Source organism: Haliaeetus albicilla, chromosome 12 (assembly GCF_947461875.1).
Source record: "Haliaeetus albicilla chromosome 12, bHalAlb1.1, whole genome shotgun sequence".
Classification (NCBI taxonomy): domain Eukaryota; kingdom Metazoa; phylum Chordata; class Aves; order Accipitriformes; family Accipitridae; genus Haliaeetus; species Haliaeetus albicilla.
In genome coordinates, this window is record NC_091494.1 from 30,002,852 (window position 1) to 30,016,978 (window position 14,127).

The following is a 14,127-nucleotide window of genomic DNA, read 5'->3' on the forward strand; positions in this document are numbered from 1 at the left end:
TGCAAATAATGCTGCAGGATAAATACATAGTATTAAAAAGCACTTTTTTACAGTAAAAAAAGAAGGTGTAGTAATAAAAAGGCAACTTGTTGCCATTGAAGTTCCTGCACTGGGGAAGGAATGGGTTTGTGTGTCCTTCAGGCAAGTGCATGTCAAGGAGCAGAACGCTTTGAGCTGGGTGGCAGAAGGAGAGCAGAGCTCTTTACAGAAGTTACACCTCCTGACTGTGATTCATATGCTGGAACCAAGGTCTTCAGAGGCTCGGTTTTGTCCTAGCTGGAAACACTGAGATTTTACTCATCTGGAACCACACAGAAAAGGAAAACCACAAAACCATCAGCTTCCTGCTTTGCAGGTTAAAGTGATGCAGCTCTTCATTTCTTTATACTCTTACTTTCTGCACGGTGTTTGCTCTCATTAGGAATGGCTATATTAGGATCAGTAGCTATATTTTCTTATATCCACTAACCGGATGTGAGCTCTTTGTTTAGAGTTGCATCAACTGATACACCAAAGCTGTAGTCTGTAGTATATTGATGCAGATGTTTGTTGCTGCAGATGTCTTGGCTGTTGGTTCGGAGTCAGAGTTTGTTGTGTGCAAGCTATCCAGTTCTTCCTTTGGGAAGAAATTTAAATGTTGTAACACTTCCATCTATATTATCTTTGCTAACAAAAATGAAGATTTCTGCCACATAGGTAAATACCCACAAAAATTATGAGAGCAGCCAGCTGTTGGCCTGTTAGAGGCAATTCCAGCAGTCTGCCAAGCTCTTGAGGGTGGCAGCACTTTGACCAAGTCCCTTGTTGCATCCAGTCTTCAGCTGAGGCATGGAAGAGGTTTGGTACCTGCTGCTTGCTGTCCTTCCAGCACAGCGGCAGAGCAGCGAGGTTCACTCCTGGCATTTGAGGTGTTTTGGTAGTGAATGAAAACATTGGGCAAGAGTGCCATCACCGTGCATCTTTCTGAAGAGGTTTTGATGCTGCCAGGCTATTAAAACTACAAATTCTGTTGGAAACACCAATTGTTAGACATTGCCCACCATGTCTCAGCAGTGTGAAATGGGGCTCCTTCGTATGCTCTTCGATGTGCTATAGCATATTACTAATTCATATTGAAGGTTTCAGAAAGACAGCATAAAGCTTGAATTTTTATGAGTGCACAAGATGTTCATTTTTTTTTCTGTAAGAAAAATGTGAACCCAAAAGCTGGTGTTAGCAGTGCAGTGGTGTTATGTTTAGTAAGGCCTCTAAGTGCTCATTAAAAGTGCGTTATTTTGGTGATGAGAAATAATTGGACTTACAGATGCGTTTGGCTGTTTCTGCTGGTTTTCAGCACGAAGAAGTGTTTGAACAAAGTAATGAAAAGTAAAAAAGTTTAAGATTTTTTTTTAGATTTTTTGCTTTTTTTCATTCCTTGTGGTGTGAATTTTCCTTTGTTTTTCCCTCTTGAATACCTTGGAAAGCAAAGTAGTTATGGTGCTCAGACATGAGCTATGACATAGTAGCAGGACGCTCGCGACCGTGGTGAAGGCGTGCTGGGCAGACCCTAGCGCTGGGTCATGTATGTCCATTGCAGCATTCTATGAGACAGGGCAGGAGCATATGTGGACCCGGTGGGGACAGTCAGACGCGTTGTGTGGCCATGGTGGGGTCTGTGCTGCTGCTGCGCTGGATGGGGCCATGGAAATACAACAAACTCTGGTTGTGTCTCAAATGCAAGTGCCAGGGAAGGACCTGTGCGACAAGGGGAGAGGGTGGATGGTGACAGGGTGTTGGGCATGGGTGGCAGCTCCTGTCTGTTCTGACAGCCTGCACGTAGCTGAGCTGCTGGGTTGGGTTCATGTTGTGCAAGCTGCCTTCATGTCCAAGGGCTGGAGAGCCAAGCGTTGGGTTGAGTTGTGTGAACTCCTACCAGCCTGGTGTGACGGAGTCTGACAGCTCACAAGGAGACAAGAGGATGGGATAGGATCAGGGAAGTGAAACCCAGTGACGGTTATTATATCCAGGGATACCATGGTTGGCAGAAGAGGTCCTTGAGCTGAAAGTGGCTGGAGGCTGAGAGAATATCTGAAGGAAGGATGTCATGGGGTTGGTTATTGCTCTCTTCACTAGCATTTTCTTGGGGGCATGGTGAAGTGCAGGATGCTGTGCTAGATGGACCACTGCAGCTGTTCTTGTGCTCTGTGTCTTTGGGTCTAGCCCTTACCTCTCGAATTAAAACATCTTTTTCTGATATTCTAAATTGGAGATATACAAAATTAGATCATTGCCTGTCTACAGATACCGCTTTTGAAGCTTAGCATAAAATTGCCTTGGATTTAGTGTCTAAAAGTTGTCTGAAGAAGGAGTTAAAAAAAAAAAAGTACTTTCAAATACAACTAAAAGCTTTATATGTTCTCTAGACTCGTGTTTTGATTTCTTGCTTAGAAGTTGTACATACCTCCATTATAATTCAGCAGAACTAAGCAAAAATGCTTTTTGGGACCATGTGTTCCTAGGCATTTTTAAGATCCAGACTAAAATCTTTCCCAATGTAACAACGCGGCTAGATAAATATATTTTAAAGAACCTTGCAGCTGAGACCAGGCTTTCAGAAAGGCTCAGCTCCTTTTTAAGCCTGTAAAAGCAATGATTAGATGTTCGAAAGAACAGGGCACTTGGGAGCTCACAAACAAGGAAACCGGCTTACGTGAAGCAGATCCTAAATTGAGAATTTGGCTTGGTGTATTTTTAGCTATGCACAGATATCAGGCAATAGTATTTGGAAAAATAAGCATATATTGCAAAGTTTTGGATCCAACCATGGGGATCTGCTGCCCTTGCATTGCAAAGGATTATTTCTTGTGGAAATAGTTGTCAAGTGGAGAAGCAGCCTGATGCTGGGATCAAAGCATTACCCCTGCCCAGTGGAGTCTGGAGCATGTTAAAAACTTGCTCCAGTATGAGTCTCTTCACCACAGCACAAGTTGTTTCCAACATTTTATTTGTGCGAGTTAGTGCAGCTTGAACATTTTCACGCACACACACTTTCTCTGCTTTACCTTTTTAGTTATTCAACCAGTTGGTGACAAGTAACACATGGTGGTAACTATTCTTTTTCCCCTAACTCTGAAGGGTTCCTGAGATGTTCCTCTCAGCCTTCTCCTGCCCAGTTTGACTGGTTGTTGCTTCAAAACAACTTAATCCATTTTCTTAAATATGCTCTATGTGTGTGTGCTCCATGTGGCTTAACAGTAAAACGAGGTGACAGTGTTGCAGTGGTGGCATCCGCGTGTGTGTGCACCATGCACTGCTCTTAAAGGTGAAGCAAGGAGACAGCATTGCAATGGTGGCATCCTTAGGCTAAGGTCTGGCTGGGCATGTGGTGCCAGTGTTGCCTGCCTCTACCTGCCTCATTGACTTGTCCTGTGCTGCTGAGCTGCATTTCGGTTACCTGGACCTCTGCTCAGGGAGAAGGTCGTGTCCTGTCCTGCCTGCTGCCTGTTTGCCTGCAGTGCCATCCGAGCTCCCATCCAAGCAGATGGCCTGTCTTTGTCCCCTGGTAGTGCTTTGCACAGAGGCTGCCAAGGGCTTGTTTTAATGGGAGATGTCAATGTGAGAGTTGCAGCAGGAGCAGTATCTTTCGGGGTCGGTGTAGCCTGGCTGACCCTGTGCCAAAACCACTCGTAGAAAAGCAGCGCTTTGTCAGGCAGCGTCCTCCACATAGATGATACGAGGCTCAAAAAATACCGGTTTGGTTTAACAGGCTTAACAGGGAGAGACAAAGATGAAGCCTCCTGTGCCATGGGGATGTGGAGCAAAATGTTCTGCAGTGGGGGAGAGCAGCACCGGCACAGGGAGGGGCGTCGGGAGGAGGAAGGCAGGGATCGGAGCACGGAAGTCCCTTTCACAGCTTCCCTCTTCCTGAAAGGTAGCAAATGACAACCTGATGAGCAAAGGGCTGGAACCCTCCCGTACAATGGCCCTTGGGAGAAAAGCAAGAGGCAAGACAAGGAGACGTGTGTGGGAGTCAGACACTTCCCTCATTTCTGTTGGCATCTTGGGGAACATTTTTCTTAAATGAGTCCAGATTTACTCTGCTAGTTCCACCTGAGAGATCAGTGAGTCACTGCCCCGTGGATCTCTCTTCTGTTAGAGAGTTCTCAGCAGTTACACTTAGGAAATCCAGAACTGCTGTGTCAGGAGATGCCTCCTGGCTTGGTGGCCAAGGGCTTTCCTCATCCTTCCCTATGGACATCAGGACAGTGATTCCTAACTCCCAGTGCTGTTTCTTGCCCTCAGCAGGATCCACTTGTGGTCTCTTTTGTCTTCAGAATTAAAAAACCTGATATACTAACACTAAGGTGGACAGCATCAGTTGCTCTCCCCCAAATAATTGTGCCTTAAAAATGGAAAAAGCCCCCCTCCTGTCCTCTGGTTCCTGCTTTTCTTCCCAACCTGTGGCTGTAGGGCTCTCAGCAGCTGGGTCCGAGGTGTTTATTAGAGCCGGTGGGATGCAGGCTGTGATTGACATTGCCACTTTTCTGGCATAAGGTATCTAGAGGGATGATGGAAACATACTTGTTGCTTTATCCAAAGAAACTAAATCCTTTCCATTGACCTTAAGCAAAGGCCTCGAGGGCAGATTTTTGTCCTTGCTTTTCATCTAGGTACAATCTCCTGAAATTAAAAGGAAAAAAAATCAACCAAACCCCTCCCCTGTCTTCCTCCCTACAGTACATTTTATAATTCTTGCTGTGCTGTTTCATAATGAGAAAGTACCTGGCACGGCCTTTCAAATAATTTATTATTGTTTTACATCAGGAAGGGCTCCAGGTACCTTGCAATAAATTTCCAAGGGCAGCGTCACCATTTCCTTCTGACAGCTGCTCTGGTACAGTCTCTGCAGGATTATACTGTGGCTGCCTCAAACACGAGTAGCGTGAACATTTTGCAATATTTGTGACTGAAACAAAGTGCTGCTTTGAGAGCAGCCCCATTTCCATAGACATCTGGTCCAACAGCACCTCCTGCATGCTGGCCGGTTGAAGGTGCCTTGGGCAGCTGGACCCTCCAGGTTCTCTCCATCGGTGTTTCAGCAGGCTTGGCATTTGACTGTGACTATGAGCAATGTGGTAAATGTTCTCCAGCGAGAAATTGCCTGAACCCCAGTTTGGGAGGGAAGCTGCCATCTAACACTAGCACTATGCTCTCCTCTCTCGGCAGAGAGCTGCCCGTCGCAGCCTGGCACAAGCACTGCTGTGCATCTCGCTGCGCATGTGCAGCCATGTGCTGTTATGTTCAGCATGCAACACTTGTCCAGGCACAGATTTAAGCTCTTTTACCACAGCTGATGTGCTTGGGAGTTTTGGGTACTTTTACTTGTGCTTGGGACTTGGGTAGTTTTAACTCTGTTTAATGGCTATTCATACAAATGGTATTTCCATGCAGGGTAGTGTCAGGGATAATAAATATTAAAGGTTAATGGTGGATTTTGGAGATTTCAGAGACTTCATTCTCAGGTCTCCTTTGCTGCTGGGAGTTTCTGGTCTGAGGGAACTAATCTTAATCTGATTGCAATTTCTTGCACTTGAAGCCTAACCTACTTTAGCAAGGCTTCATAGTGGAGGTATTTATAGAAGCCGTTGTAAGTGCTGTTGGATGTAGCATAAATCATGTATTACAAGTTGCAGAGGTGAGTGTCTGCTGGTGCAGGGAGCGTCTGTGCAGCTGTGAGCTACCTCCTAGCCTTAAATCAATGAGATGTCCTGCTAACATTTTGTTTAGTACAAATGTTTTACTGTGTAGGGGTTTCATGAAGGTAATGGCCAGTAACCCTTCAAGAGACCTGGCTGATCTGGACTTGAGTGTTCTTGTGCTCCCTAAGTGGAACACACGCGGGGCTGTAGGTGAATTATGGATAAATGCTCTTTCTAATGAGGTGGCTTCTAAAAATGAGCATATTTAGCACATTCCTGCAGTGCAAAATCGTCATCTTGGATTTGAATGCTCTTGGATTATACTAAATTGAAGGTTTTATTGAAGGGCAGTAAATGTCAGTAAGAGACAGACATACTGAAAATACTGTACACTTAAGTTTCTATAGTTACAGTTCTTAAAACTAATAACTCAAACCCCAGGCCACCTCTTTCAGTTTCTGGAATATAACTGCACTATATGCTGAAGTTTTTCATGCTTTGTTTCAGAATTTGACTAGTTTTTTCTTGAAAAATGGTTTGTCTGGAGGGCAAGGCTGGAAACCCTCTTTGTTCCCACATTAGTTGTGCTGATGTTGGAGTACATCCATGAGCAAGACTGGAAAGGAAGGAAATATAACTGCAAGATTGTAGGTTGGAAGGGTCTATGGGAAGGCAGTACTGTGCTAGCAGCAACAGAGATAACGAGCTGTGAATCCTGGGTGCATTCAGGACTTCAACAGCTGTGGGGCTGCAGCTCTGAACACAGGCAAACGTTCCTCAGCTGTCTCTACATCAAAGCAAGCATTTTGTTAGCAGACAAGATCTAACAACTTGGATAGTAAAAGCTGTTGGAAGAACAGAGAGATCTGTGTTGTTGGGATTTTTTTCCATCTCAGGTGAGAGCTGGTACTAGCTTTGCTTTGAGATGCCCTGGAAGAGATCAGACCTGATAGTTTTTTTTCTTACGAAGATAATTTCAAACATTCAACTCCCTTTCTAAATGGAAGAAAATCACCCAACCCATCAGGCCCCTTGACATCCCTTCCTCCCCATTTTCTCTGTCTTTTTGTTGATGTGTTTTAATTTTACAAGGGAGAGGTAAAAAGGCTGCACAGTTCATTGCAAATACTTTGGTCATCCTTCCTGCTGTTTGCTGCCACAACTCATTTTCCTGTGCTTGGTTTTGTTGTTGTTGTTGTTTTTGTTTTGTTTTGTTTCGGTTTTTTTCTGGTTATACTAGAGTAAGGCAATAAAGCACAGACTTGGTTCCTGGCATATTGCTACTCCACAAAAAGCAGAGACTTCAGCCTCTGACCAGAGAGAATATTCACCTTTGCACTATGACAGTCACGCTCACACTGTGACAAGAGGTTGATATTGCAGATTTGAATCAAGTGGAAAGCATTTTGGCAGGGATCAATTAGTATCCCTGCAAGACAGAAACCTTGAAAAAAATCCATTAAACTACTGCTGTTTTGAAAATCTTACTGCTTGGAAAGTAAGCATTTTCTTATGCGTAACCCAAATACCATTAGCAGTGTTGTAGAGGTGTGGCATGCAGGGATGGGGGGTGAGGAAATTCTAGGAAGAAATTAGGATTGCTTTCTCCAACAGGAGATGGCTCCGAGGCTTGAAGAAATCATAGATGTCCTAGGTGAAGTAAAAATAGTAATACAGAATATAACTCTGGATGAATATTTTTGGACTACATATTATCTGCTAGATAGCTATTTCTTCTTGTGTGAAGACTTGGCTGTGGCTGTGGTAAAGGGGCCTCAAAAAGAGTGATGGGACCGTAAATGCAGAGCCAAGTGCTTGGATTAATCCTAGTGATGGATAGCAGCACATAAATAATTACATACTTAACCTAGCATCCATTCACCAGTGCAGCAAGAAACAAATGTGTGCTATGAGCCTGAATTATTCTTCTGTGGCCATTGTGTAGGTGGGTCTCCAGTGCGAGCTTTTCAGGGCTTCCCAGCTGCTTTTCACTGTGTCCGTTTAGGCTATGGTCTATGAAACACCAAGGGATGTGCATTTACGGAGTAGCAGGACACAAGGGATCACTCCCTCCCTCACCTCAGTTCCATGCAGCGGCCCGTTGCTAAAACACCACCACCCTTTTAAAAATTGATTTGAGAACAAGAATACCATCATTTTAAGGCTGCAGTGATTTGAAATAAGGATTGCTATCGTTATGGATAAAAGATTAACTTATTTACAATTAGAAAGCTATTTCAGCTGTCGTCTTCTTCTCTGAGAGCAGCATATCTTGGCATAACAATCTTGTTTCGATTCCCTCAAAACATAAGGAAATAATTCCCTTACCACTTGAGCTCAGCCAAAGCCAAGGCCGTCCTGCGTTCAAATATAGTCTGGATTGAATATAACTATTAACATACAGCTGAACAAATCCACTAGTCAAAATTGGGAAGACCCTACATCAAGAAACTTCATAGTTTTGCGTCTGGTTTTAAGGATTAACCTAATTTATGAAAAAGTGATATGTTCCAAAGTCAGTTTTGGTTTCTTCCAAATCATTACTTCTCCAGTACTCTTTAATTTTACAGTTCTCGGGGAAGTAGATGTTATAGTGGTCGATGATTAGAATTATATTTTAAGTTAGCAAAACTTCTAAAGGACGTTTAATTTACATAAGGTGGATATTTCTGCAGCACATTTTAGGACAATTTTGAACACACAACCTTGGTGGTGGTGGGGGCATTAATGAATTTCAGAAGCAACGTTGACCCTAGGCCTCTATTATAGCAGAACAGGGTGGTCTGAATTAAATCTGTGCATAGCAAAATCACCAGCAAAACCAGTTAGTTTTGAGTGATGTTTCTGCACGAATAGGGGCGCGGAGCTGTCAAAAGTCTTTTTTGGATGAAACTCAAGACTCGTAGAGTATATAGCTGAAGTACTTGATTTTTGAAAGGCTACTGGAGAAGACAGCTTGCTTTGACTCTCATCAGACTTCTAGTTCATTTTAATGTGGTGTTTCATTTACAGTATGCATTTCCACGTGACTTGGGCTGAATGGAAATTCCTGGCATTTCTCAGGATGTTTGTTTCTCCCTGGTCATGTTCCTTGTTCATCGCCTGAGCAAAAGCAAACCATCCTGTTTGCTTTTGAGGGGCAGGTTATGTTTCTGTATTTGCTGGATTTGTAGAAAATCCAGCTCTAGATGGTGGATCGACATCATTGAAACTATGCTTAGAAACCTGCTGAGAGAGAAATCAATAGACTGACGTTTAACAGTGATAAAAAATGTTGTCACAGTGTGAAAACAGGAGGAACCTTGGTGTATAAAGTTTGCAAGTACTAAGAATAGGAGCAGGTTTTGAGAAGAGGAGGTTTTCTGATAGGAGTTTGTAGTTAATTGTGTCGTTTTCACTGTTGGGCCACTTCAAAGACAAATGCTCTTTTAAGTTGTATTAACATTGCTGTTAGAAAGGGAAAATCTTATGACACTGTATTATTGCCCTTGAAAGAAAGGGTAGTGTTTCAGGCATGTGAATAAAACAGAACTGGAAGAATGGTGAATGCTGTAAATCCCTGGACCCAGTCAGAGAGCAGAGTTTATGCTGCCGTAACAGGATGAGTGAGCGGGGGCTGTATGACCGTTATCTGCCGGTACCTGCCCAGCACCACCACCCATGCCGTTCCACACCTGGGGAGAGCGGGCGAGCAGGGGGAGGTGTCAGGCACATGCACATGGTTGGTAAGTGTTGGCACCCCCCAGATCCTTGGCAGTCATGAACTCAGTCTGGTTTTACTCTGTGTAAGAAGGGAGACGCCATCAGGGATGTTGTCAGAAGAGGTCTCGGGAGGTTGGTCAGGCGATGGCGCGGTGTTGTGGCCATGTGACAGGTTGTGCACTCGCGGAGGGTCCTGCCAGGAAACCTCTGGTTCCTCGCTGGTGGCAGACCTGCTTGCAGCCTTATGCTTTGGAGGAGCCTTGCAGGACTTCTCAAGAGACAGACAAGAGATAGAGATTGCTCTGCATCTCTGTTGGCTAACAATATTGTTACAAAGTTAGCTTTGAATAGATTTTTGAAATAGGGGTGGTGAGACACTGGAACAAGTTCCCCAGAGAAGTTGTGGATGCCCCATCATTGGCAGTGTTCAAAGTCAGGTTGGATGGGGCTTGGAGCAACCTGATCTAGTGAAAGAGGTCCCTGTCCGTGGCAAGGGCGTTGGAATAGATGATCTTTGAAGGTCCCTTCCAACCCAAACCATTCTGTTATTCTATGAATATTCCTGTTGGTCCTGCAAAGTCTGGTCTTTCAGAACACTGCAAGTGATTGACATGAAAGATAAGGAGGGGTGATAAGTTCTGCAGGAAGTGATAGACTTTCATTTTGGTTTTGCCACCTTTTTGGTTTCGTTCAACTTCTCCTTTGTTTCTGGGGCATGTGTAAGGGCGAATTGACCTCTTTGGCTTCTCTTAAGTGATTCTTCTGCAGTTCAGAAACTCTTCTTTCTGTTACCTACCCAACAGCTGATCCTTCCTCCTCTGCACGGTTTGTAGCACCGGTACTCACTCAGCAGCAGAGTGCCATGGTTCAGGGAAGAGGGAATGGACGTCAGGATGTGGTGTGTGTGGATGGATAAGTATTGAAATGAGAATGAAATATTACTGTCACCTGGTACTCTGAAACATCATGTTGTTGCTGTGTCAGTGCCTGCCTCTCGCTGTCTACATAGACTTCCTATTGCACTGCCTACTCTAGAAGATTTTGGAGTGGCAAAGTCCGAGCAGGAGGTATGGCTTGCTTATCTTCATGACTATGCTATGTGTATAAATGCAGTCCTTTGTCTCATCTTGCACAAAGTGAGTAATGTTTTGCGTACACGCAAGTAACATAAATAAAATATTCCTCATACTACAGAGCACTGGACTGCCTCAGTGAAGGGCAGGGATGTAGGTTGGTCAGAATTTAGAGATACCAGGCCATTCCGCTGAGCTTGGGGAGCGACCCTACGGCTCTAGCTAGATGCTGTTCAGGAGAATAAATAATGTGTAATAAACATGTGGAAGAAATTGTCTTTATAGGAAAAAGATTAAAGAAAGTTTTGAGAATGCTAGCATTGTTCAAAGGTGGAACCTTGTGCTGGGAGGTCAGCTTGTCAGACAAGATGGTTAATGGATATTTTGGACGTTCTTTCATTTGCTAAACTACGTTATTTCTTTAATTTTTTTTTTTTTCCACAGACAACAAAATAAGAGGATGCTACTAAAGGGAAGGTACCCTAAAGCAGACCAGCTTTCAGCACCAGCAGTGGTGTTTCTCCATATTCTGATGGACAGATCTATACTTTTACTCTTGAAAGGAGTAAGCCAGTCATTGCTTACCTTGTTGCAGTGTGCTCAGGATTTTTAAAAACAAGTATTTTATTGTTTGTCTCCCTGTAGTGCTGCAGCCTAGACCCTACTGTGCCATCTGGTTTTGGGTACCATACCCAAGAAGGATCCATTGGGAGTGTCTAGCTCTGTGCTGCAGCAGTCCTCACCCAAACCAGTTGTACCCAGGCTGGGCATCCTCGCTTTCCCTGTTCTCCACCATTATTAGTGATGAAAGGCCCAGTGTCATTGACTGGGACCTTATGGAAATCTGCTGGTGAATTGTCACCAAAAAATGGTGATGTGTTGTTTATTTTAGGTGGTTGATACAAAGCTTTGGATAATTGGTTTCACGCTGTTGGATTTTGTACAAGTTTCTTGTGTGGTGTTTGTGTAACAAATTAGGTGATATTTAGAAAATGCAACCTGTATGCAGATACTTCCAGATTATTGTATTGCAGCAGGATCAAAACTGAAAGTATGTACCAGCAATTTAAAAGTAAAAGGTATGATAGAGGAAATAGGTGGTCATCTCTATGTGGAAATCACAAACAGAGAGCGATAGGAGTCTCACTGCGGAGCTCAGTGTGCTGTAGGTTGGGTAATGCCAGCAGCAGCACCTGTGCAGCAAGACCTCAAGGCAGAACTTAACCCGACTATATCTGAACCTGTAACTTGGCATCCAGCTGAGCTTGTCTGGGATGGCAGGTGTTAAGGAGCCTCAGCTGGGGCAGATGCGTGTTTGCTGGCCACAAGCTTTCCTGCACCTTCCAGACTGTGGGGTGTGTGTATTTCTTTTGAGGGCATCCTTAATTCTGAGGTTTGTTGGGTTTATCGAGCTGGTTTTAGATCACTGTTGCCGAAGTGATCTGAAAGGTCCTTTCTAACCTGAATGATTCTATGCTTCTCTTAGTGAGGTGGGAGTTGGTCTGTTCTCCCAAGTAACAAGTGATAGGACAAGAGGAAACAGCCTCAGGTTGTTCCAGGGGAGGTCTAGATTGCATATTAGGAAAAATTTCTTCACTGAAATGTTTGTCAAGCACTGGAACAGGCTGCCCAGGGAAGTGGTTGAGTCACCATCCATGGAGGTATTTAAAAGATGCGTAGATGTGGCACTTAGGGACATGGTTTAGTGGTGGACTTGGCAGTGTTGCGTTTACAGTTGGGCTTGGTGATCTTAAAGGTCCTTTCCAACCTGGATTATTCTCTGATCCTTGTAATATTTCATGCCCTGAAATTGCAGTAAAGTGCTTTGACCTGTAACTAGGTTTTTCTCCCTCTCTTTTTTTTTTTTTTTTTTTTTTTGTCTTGGAGTTATCCAAAACACCTCTTTGTGCAAGGTAGAGGAATGCTGCAGAGCAGGATGGTGCCTTCTGGCTTTTCCCAGGAGGGCTGTGAGATGGTTGGGAATATAACACCTGCTCTAGGGTTCAGGCAAAGGAAGGTTGTTGGAGGAATCCAGGTATTGTGCTAGCTTCAGGTGGCCGGTGCCTCCTGGGATGAGCAGTAGTGAATTGTTAAGACATTGCCCAGGCAGTGGGAAGCCCGGGGGGGTTCAGTTGCAGGCTCCTTGGAAGGTGGGGTGGAAGGGGTCCCCGTCTCGGCGTGTTTTGGTGGAGAGCAGTGCAGTTTTCCTGTGGCTGAATGGGAGCAAGACAGGGTCTTCTGCAGCTCAGTGAGAGGACTGGGAAGGGACGTCTCCCTTCATATCCCTGATCCTGCTGTTGCTTGAGCAGGTCATCTCAACTTCAATGAAAAATACATAGTCAGTGGCTGAAGTGGTGACCTGGGCCCCTCCCACCCTACTATTTATTTATTTTCTTTTTCCCCATGCTTTCTCAGTTGGCTGCAGAGCAAAGCTTTCTCTCACCTGGTCACCCCTCTGATGGGCTGAATTTTGCTCTGCTTGGCGACCCACTTGGCAGAAGGAGTGCACAGCAGATCTCCTCCATCCTCACTCAGGCCTGGTTAACTCCATTTGCGTTAGACTGAGGAGGGTCAGGAACCCTGTCAGCCCTCCTACGGTTGGGGTGTTACATAGAAGACATCCCAAGGTGCGCTTTTCCCTCCTCAGTGCCACTTGCCCTGGGTCTGGTGGCATGCCCAGGCTGTGCCGAGCAAGTTGGGCCCCTTTGCCACTGTAGCTGAAGTTGAGCCTGCCAGCATGGGTCTGTTTAAAGGAGTGGCTGTCCGTGGAGGCTGCTCAGGGCCCTGGTGTGGAGGTGCCCCGTGGCTGCTGGTAGCCGATGCTGGTACTCCAGCTGTCACAGGAGGTGCTTTGGACACCTCGCTTTGGCGTCTGACTTGGAATGAGACAGGGGAAGACCTCGGGGCGAGAGCTGACTCCATTTCTCCATTCCTGTGTCTCTAACACAAGCTATGATTTGCTAATGTTATTGTGAAATGCGTTTTCCTTTTCTTACAATATGTCATTTTTTCTGTTTATTTCCAGATGCTCTTAATATTTTGTTGCTGACAAAAAGTTTACTTTATGTTCATTGTCTCCCAGGTAAACGCAAAGCGCTGAAGTTAAATTTTGCAAATCCACCTTTCAAGTCCACAGCAAGATTTACTCTAAACACTTCTGGAGTTCCTTTCCAAAATCCACACATGTGAGTATAAAGCCAAAGGCACAACTAGTGGAACAACTTCAAAATTATTTAGCCAACACGCAGCGTTATTTTAAATGCAGTTTGATTACTTCAGTTATTTGTAGGTTGTTCAAATCTGTCAGTTTGAGTTACTGTAGATTATTTTTTTTTTTCTCCCAGAATTAAAAAAAAGGTTAAATTTGGGATCTTCCTGCTTTACACTGGAGCTACTGCCTTCCAGAATTGATTAAACTGAGATAAATTATAGCTAATAATGCAAGATATGCCTGTAATTAATTTCCAGACCTATTTACTGTCATTTTCCTGTCTCTTTATTCAGTGCTTATTACTTTTCGTTAGAGAGAAGTTCTTGTTTCTGTGTTACTTGTGAAAGACATAACTGTGATAGATTTTTTTTTTTTTTTCCCCCCTCCCCCCAGCACTAAAATAAACAAAGTTTTTGAGGATTATCATTCTACCAACATGGAGATGTCAGGGAGCTATGCAGTG

General features: G+C 44.3%; 1 protein-coding gene across 2 annotated transcripts in view; it reads left to right on the forward strand.

Annotated features, from left to right (window-relative positions):
- Nucleotides 1–14,127, forward strand: part of MAP2K4 (mitogen-activated protein kinase kinase 4) — a 107,346-nt gene that overhangs the window by 26,293 nt on the left and 66,926 nt on the right. For both annotated transcript variants that reach the window (XM_069798854.1, XM_069798855.1), the window contains exon 2: nucleotides 13,536–13,638. In XM_069798854.1, coding sequence (XP_069654955.1) covers nucleotides 13,536–13,638 — 103 coding nt within the window. The remainder of the gene's footprint in view (nucleotides 1–13,535; nucleotides 13,639–14,127) is intronic.